Consider the following 8,311-nt stretch of genomic DNA (forward strand, 5'->3'; position numbering starts at 1 on the left):
AATATATCACAATTTTGTATTTTGGCTCATATTAGAAGCATATGAATAAAACTTAAAAAAAAAAAAAAAAGCAAGAAAAAAGTAAAACCAATTGTTTTCATTTTGACCTTTCAATTGTAAATCGATGAAATGGACTAGGATTGCGAATAAAACTGTACATTTTGTAACCACATCGACCAAAGATCGCCCTATAAAACACTATGGCTACAACTGAAATTCAAGTAAAATGCATGAACCAAATCTCCTATTTCCTTTGCCTAGTCATCATCACTATCAATTTCATCAACAGAAGACCTAGTCTGGAGGCTCATGCGTCTAGTTATGAACACGTTATTGTAATAACTCACAATGCTTTTCCTGCATTTATTAGGAAAACGCTTAAAGGCAAGCTTCCAAAAGCTTGCTTCATTTGATAGCGGATTCTTTCTCACTAGAGATTCGAAGGTACTTTGTTCTTTCAAAGTCCATGACTTCGAGGCAAATTCTCCCATTTCATCAAACTTCCAAGTCCGGAATGCAGGACCAATTTCGGCTTGCAAACGGAGTCTCGCTTCATCGATGTGGTGTTTGACACAACCAGCAGATCCAGGAGAGACACAAGAACAAGAGTCAGGTCTCCCCTTCCCAATCGATTTTGTATCAGCTCCTGCATTTTTTAACCGTTTGATGGGATACATTCGAGTGCCCAACCACTTCTTTGAAGCATCACCAACGTAACGATTTTTCCTATTGACAGGACCTGTCCACTCAGGAACTTCAGCCTGAAAACCAGGCCCAATTGGAACAGACTTTCGAAAGTACTGACCATCTGAGAAGAGCAATCTCAATATTTCTGCAGCCTTTGAATTTCTATTGCTCGACCTCAGTGAAGATGAAGAGTGAGCTGAAGGAGTAGATCTTGGAAGATCATCATCACTGGAAATCAATAACCTCAAAGCTCTTTCGAGTTCTGAATCACACTCATCTAAACTTGAAGAATCCGAACTATTGACTGAATCATTAACATTCGTAGAGGTTGCATTACAAAGGTTGGAGTATTCTGGAGTTAACTTGTTTGAACCATGGGCTGACTCATCTTTATCAATTAAGGCAGAGGTAGAAAACTCCTTGCAGGAGTTACCATATTGTTCCATATCATCCACAATGGTCCAACCATGGGCTGATTCATCGGAATCCATTAAGGAGGAGGCAGGATAAATTTTGCAGGATGGACCATATTTTCTCATATCATCCAGAATGGTCAAATCATAAGCTGGCTTCAGTTTATATTCATCCTCAATTGTCAACAAACTTCCAGAACTGTTTGAGTTACAGACAGGCTGTGGTTTGAAGATTTGATTGTTTTCATTTGTGTTGGTTAAGCATGAGACAGAATGGCCAGTACAAATTCTCTTGACTCGATGATCATCAGATGTCCTAGTAGCCATTCCAGAAGCGCCAAGGTAGTTTCTACCTTTAAGGAACTGGTCAAGTTTTCTCTTACTCTGTAGGTAAAAAGGAAAAAGGAAAAAGATGGTGCTTTCAGAACATTAGCGGTAAAGAATGAAGTCCATGTTAAGAACCAACTTCTCTCTCTCCTATTCAAATAACTCAAAATATTCTTTAGATGCTGATAAAGAAACACACTAGACAACTGATAAAATTAAGCAGAGCTAACAATGGCAAGCACGAAAAATTATTATATATAGGAACTTAGGTGAAGATATGATTCATAGATTATGGTATGAATTACTATTTTATACAACGAGCTATACTTCCGCCACTAGATAGGAACTTAGGTAGATATAACGTAAACTTGAGATGCAAGGATTTGAACTCGGTGGTCTGGACACTAATACGATTTCAAGAGCTAGGCTGTTTGTAAGTATTCAACTACTGTTTATTATACTGAACTGATCAAAAATCGTTAAAGGCAAGTTGTTAGGATGTGGACATGTGGTTAACTGTTGTTTCTTGACATATTAATACAATTTAGTCAAATAAAACAACTGCATATTTTATCACTGATCAAACAATGTTAATGAGACGATTGAAAGTCACACACACCCGAGGACAGTTTTTATTACCATGAAGCAAAAGTTTCCTTACTTCAAGACTCTGCTTCCGTAATTGTCGAGCTGAACCTGGGGATGCTATTGGACCACTAGAGTCCATTGCAAGTCCCTTCAACCACACCAAAATATCAGGATCAGTATAGATATCCAAAGGCGAATTCCTTTCTTGCAGCTGATCTCCAACAGGCAAAGAAGCTTTCTAATCACCCCCACCGCTATGACTTGTCGATGCTGCCGTTTTAGATGTTATGCTTCAAACATCTACCTTATACTCGGTGTAGCAAAGTATAGTAAACAAGTACACATAGTAATTTCAAAACCAACAGAGATTGACGAATCACAGTGGACATTCCTACCTAGAATCTATAGCATTTAAAAACAAGACCTCTTAATCCTCTATAATGAATTTAAATCACTCATTGAAAGGTACAACCGGGTTGAGATGCTAGAAAGAACCCTTGAAAAGTCGAGCGTTTTGGGCATGGTCTAACCTACAAATATGAACATAAGTTCCATGCAAATCATTCATCTAATAGGAAAGAGTTCTGTTCAGAATCACAAAAGACAAACTTGCTCAGGCTACTCCTAGTCTACATTTTCTTTGCTTGAATCAACCCAATCGAGATCAGATGACTCCACGGACCTCAATATGTTGTTCACTCGGATGTCACGCCTGCTGCAAATGGCCATAGTTTGAATCAACCATATCCAAGATGTGCCAAATGACCGATTGGCCGAGGATGGTTTCTCAAAGAACTTGAAATTGCTATTCGATCATGACATTTTATCCAATTAGGCCACTATATTCGTAACTCCTAAACAGAAACCTATCCTTTTAGGCTGAGAGACTCCTTTACACAAGACAAGGACTAAGACTCAAGTTCCTAAATCTAATGAAACTACAGGTCTAAGATCCTCTCCTATAAATAAGTAGACTAATAAAGGGAATCGCAATGTCACAAACTTAGCCCTCCAGCTTTCACTTTTATGTTCTAACTTACCAGTTTGAGACTGCCTGCCCAAGCACCATGGTCATGCTGAAGTCTCCTACCATGCCCAATCTCACCAACCGCTTTCAAGATTCAACAGTAGAGATCAACTTCTATTTTGACGGAAAAATACAACATTGTTCATTTTAAGCAGGAGATCCTATTAGCTTCCCAAACAGTCACATTCAACTCCAAATGTCTCCTTCAATTCTTTAGGATTCATAATTCCATTGGTTATGGGGATTTTGGAAAATAATAAATCCAATACTCATTCCAGTATTTGGCTGGGGAATGGAGATGCCACTATCACCCCACCAAAAGAATTTGGCTTTCTGGAAGCATAAGGTCATCTTCATAATTTTGAAAAACTTGAACCCAAATAATGGTTCTAGGCTTAGCCTTGCGGATATCCCACCTCTTCTATTAGGCTTGGTGGCTCACAATACCTCCATTTTGGAGTTTTGATTGTAAAACAAACCAAAATTAGTATGCACGCAGGACGCAGCAGCTAAAACTTAAAAAAAAACAATGCCTCACCTTATATCCTATAAAGTTTTAAGTTCAGCATATTCTTTAGCGTACGGTCTGAATCCTTGACTATCCAGGAAAACTTGTGCAGACACAATTTTTAATGGGAACTAGGAACAAACATAAATTCCAAGAAGGAAAGCAACATCCAAATCCTAAAGGGGTTATTTTGACTCATTTCTATAATAGCATCGGCATCTTCATTAATTTAGAATTAATTACACAGAACGATCTTACACCAAATTACACTACTAGTTATGGTTCTATTCTCTACTAATGAGTAGTTTTGGGTTAAGATAAAACAAAAGCTTACTCATACAACGGGAGGGCTAAATCTACTGGGATCAGTTTTAGACCGCCATTGAAGAAACCATGGGGAAGCTAAGGGAATTGAGTGTGGGGTTTGTGAGTGCATACAAAAGTAAAACAGTAAATGTACCTTTGTGGCAGCCAAGTAAGACGGTTCGGATTCTGTAACTCTGCAGATTCTGGTTTAACTCTCTAGACCCTGGAGAAACATAAAATTGGAAAGAAAAGACCATGAGGATAGAAAGAAACCAGTGTTTATTAGAGACAAAAAGTCACACTCACATATACGAAAGTGGAAAGTTATGTCATTACATGTCCCTCGAGAAAAGATTTCATAATAATCAAATGCTAAAAACAATACATCACTTTGGTCACTAAACTTTAACTCTATTATTCACTTTAGTCACTCCGTTAATTTTTTTCACTAAAAAGAAGCTTTATTTGCCACAATATAAATGATATTTTCGTCCAACCAATCGTGAAATTTGATAAATATGAATTGGAATGATTCGGAGAAGTGATTAAAATGAGATAAAATGTCCCTTCAGTGACTACAGTGATTGACAAAGTAAAAATTGATTGACCAAATTCATATATTTGAAAATTGAGTGACTAAAGTATCGAATGAGTTATAGGTGAGTGACCATTTGTGAAATTCTCCCTAAAAAGAAATTTGGATAAAAATTTGTAGAATCAATAACAGTGTACTAAAACAAAATATTAGACATATCTTACATTTAATATTGATACTTGTAAAAAAAATAAAAATTTCAAAAGAAAAACAGAAGTCGAGGACATTATTAATCTTCTTGTCAAAAGATAAATTCGAGTGACAAATCTCTTAGCACTAGAAGCCCCACTTGACACTAGTTCATCTTGAGCTCACTTATTCCTAAGTATATAAGCCTATGACAAAGGAAAGGCCTCGGTGCTTCCTAAATAGACACTAATCTATCTAAGCACACAATTATGCACAAACATACTAAAAAAATATAGAAGAAGAACACAAAATCAACAAGCAAAACATATGCAACGAAAAAGAAATTGAAAAACCTAAGACACTTATCAATCCCCAATACAATAAGAAATCATGATCTAAATAGGACTGCTATAATGAGATATAAGCCGAAGATGCCTATGCCTTGCTTGCGCCTTAATTGGTATGGTTGGGCTCCTATTACAGAGTTACAGGCACAATCCCTGCACCCACAGGTAAATTATAAAGGGTACTTAACCACAATTCTTGGGTGGACAACATCACGAGCCTACAACAATGATCGATGAAAGTACAACTTTGTGTTCTTTGGGTGGCCAACTTAGGATATTTGCATGTAATTGGTGCTAGAATTAAGTAACAAAATAACAGTAAACGTTTTGGTATGTGACTTAGAGCTAAAATCATTTTACCAGCCTTAACTTTACATTTGAAATTGGTTGTGCCCCCAAACTTCTAATTTGATCGCATGTGCCCTTGTACTCTCTAATTTGATCAATTATGCCCAATCCTTCACTAATCTATCAATTTATTCATATATTGTTGTCCACTTAAACTAGTTTTTAGTCTTTAATCATGCAAGAAACACACTAATTTATCAAGGCTAAAAATTGACCCTAAGTGGGCATGCATTGTCACTAATTTATGAAGAAATTAAAAAATTAGTTTACTAATGATTCTGATTGATCATATTAGAAAGTATAAAGACATATATGATTAAATTAAAAGTTCGGGGGCACAGACGATTTTAGGTATAAAGTTCAAGGAGGTAAAATGAACTTAATGAACTTAACTTATATACAAGTAGTAAAAACTATGGACAATAGTACCATTGACATCAAACCGGACCTGTCTAGTAGACTTCCAGAAGTACATGCTCTTAACTACGTACACCAAATTTACGTGGATATAGTAACAGGAGATAACAATTTGAGAACTACTCAATCGAAGATTTGCTGCCAAACAAAACAGACCTTGCACAAACATACAAATCATCAACATGCAATGAGGTAGAGCAAGTGCATGAATTGACATTTGTGAGTGAGTGTTATGATAGCCGCAAAGCTCTCCAGTGAGTGTTATGAACAATGTGTGAGTGAGTAGAATAGTAGATGTGTATGAATTGACGTTTAGGTTGTGGGAAGCCCACATTAAGATTGAAGCCCACATTAAGATTGATGTCTAGAGGTGTCAATCGATTATTAAGTATCTCTAGTCGTAAAGTAGTCCCCGCGAAACTTTCAGAAAGAGGGGCAGTCTTGTGTGTAAGCATAGCATTTCTGGTCGAACTCGAATGGTGCTCCCAATATTTCATCAAATTATTGAAAAAGTTAGCTAAAAGTTAAAAAGTAATGCCAGGTGAAGCACTTTTTTGGATTCCATTGCATCACACCTTATGTAATAATTATGTAGCACGAAGCCTAACCTATTTGAAAACTTCATTAAGTGATACAACATAACAACATTAGCTGCCACATGAGATGGGATACAAATGGTACCAAAAAAGTGTTTCACCTACAAGTCAAGTCCCTTCAAGCCATTTTCACTATGTTATTAAATTTTAGAAGCTGAGCTACTTTCTGTTTGTCCTCAGATCTAGGAGCTTCTAGAGATCTACCTATTTTAGGAGTGTAATAGGGAGCATAGTCAAAGCGCTTTTCTTTAGCTTCTCCTTAAATTTTGTCTAAACCTCATTGGAGATGCTGTTAGAAGTATGAAGAATCACTTAGGAGGCTCTTGGATGAAAAACTAAAGATGCTCTAACAAAACTAAAATACATATCCTATTATAATTGCTCTTACCTAGCTAATTGACTCTCTAATTTTGAATTTATATTACTTTTCAGATTAAACACAAACAACTAAAATCGAATGTTTTCAGTTTAGCAAAAATAATAGATAATCTCTTGCTCACTAGCTACAGTTGAGTCCTATGGCTCAAACTAAAATAATATAGAGATTCATTTAGACCTACTAATCTTTTTAAACAAGCTCTCTGAAATAGCTAATGAGCCAAAACAGATAACTTATTCCTTTCGTCTGAGGAAAAAAAAAAAAAAAAAGCCTAAGAGAATAATAATAATAATAAAAAACTGTCCACCTCCATTAAAAGAAGAAGGAAACCGCAAATAAATATGATGTATGATTGCAAGCGAAGAACTTGAACGGATATGTTCACCAGAATAATATGATATAGTGGATTTCATAAACAATCCCTCATGAAGAATGACATAGTGGAAGAGCCTCAATATTAACCATGTAAAATTAAGATGAAAACACTGCTGGGATTAAAACTATGATTTTGATCTGACATCATAAGGCAGATTCTCTTTTTGGTTTAAGGCTGGATCTGAAACTCTGAAAGGATGATTCGCATAAGAGGCTTTGCAGATTTGGTTAAATAGGACAGATCTATAGAATTAAAAGAAATTAAGGGGGTAGGAATTGGAGGAAGTACTGCTGAAAAAGTATAAAAGAAAGTTCAATACATACCTCTTGTAACTGTTGAATGATGATCCCAATTTCTTCTCTCTCAATCTCTTTTCTCTTTGTCCCCTCTAACCTCAAGTTGCTCTCAATTAGAAAAGTTTTGGCTAACTAACCTTTATATAGGAGACTTGGAGCAAAACCCTAATCCTATTAGGGGAAAGGGTAATTATTCTATGGTTTTCGACTACCACATGACATTGACGTGTGATAGTTTGAGCCAATCATATTACTTGAAGTTGGTAGGGACCATTTTAGGAAGTGGAAAAAAAAAAGTAAATTAAGAGAATCAATCAACAACAAGTATATGTCATATTAATATGTCATAAGAATAAATTACACTAATAACCTTTAAAACTTAATGATTTTTGAATTTTTGTCAATATCTCATTAGTTAGAAATAAATAAATCTTATCGTGTGTTTGTAAAAAATAGATTATATAACATTTTTTTTGTTTAAAAGGGCTGATGCGGCTGCCCTTAAGCCTTGATTAATGAAACTGTTGAATACAAGAAGGGACATTAAACCGTTATTACAATAAGCATCTAGAGAACGTCCTAAAATACTATCGAAATTCTCTACCAAATAAATGTATTCAACCTAGGCACCAACTAGCAAAGAGCGCTCTATTGGCTACTTTATTTGATTTGACATAGCGGTGACATAATGGAAAGATAACTCGATATATAACCCGATTACAACGTAATATAATTACCATAAGCTCAACTTTCCTACTATGTTGCCGCTAGAGGATAAATCCGACGACACTTAGCCACACCCTACCACTAGGCGGTAGCGACCATTTGACGAAGCAAATGACTCGTTGCCTACCATAATGTCACTTCCTTTTTAAAGCACGATAATAAGAAACATAGCTAACTAACTTAATCTATTGACTAATGAGCTCAATACTAACATTATAGTGCACATTTAACTTTATACCGAAGCAT

The 8,311-nt window shown here is 35.8% G+C and overlaps 1 protein-coding gene across 1 annotated transcript; it reads right to left on the reverse strand.

Annotated features, from left to right (window-relative positions):
- Positions 1–135: 135 nt before the first annotated feature.
- On the reverse strand, positions 136–7,477 carry LOC133723362 (AT-rich interactive domain-containing protein 2-like). Its single transcript, XM_062150178.1, has 3 exons — positions 7,367–7,477; positions 4,011–4,079; positions 136–1,484 (listed from the first exon to the last, which is right to left on the reverse strand). Exon 3 carries the CDS (start codon positions 1,425–1,427, stop codon positions 258–260), a length of 1,170 nt encoding a protein of 389 aa, XP_062006162.1. The 5' UTR covers positions 1,428–1,484; positions 4,011–4,079; positions 7,367–7,477; the 3' UTR covers positions 136–257.
- Between the last annotated feature and the right edge of the window lie 834 nt (positions 7,478–8,311).

This window comes from Rosa rugosa, chromosome 7, assembly GCF_958449725.1.
Source record: "Rosa rugosa chromosome 7, drRosRugo1.1, whole genome shotgun sequence".
NCBI lineage: Eukaryota > Viridiplantae > Streptophyta > Magnoliopsida > Rosales > Rosaceae > Rosa > Rosa rugosa.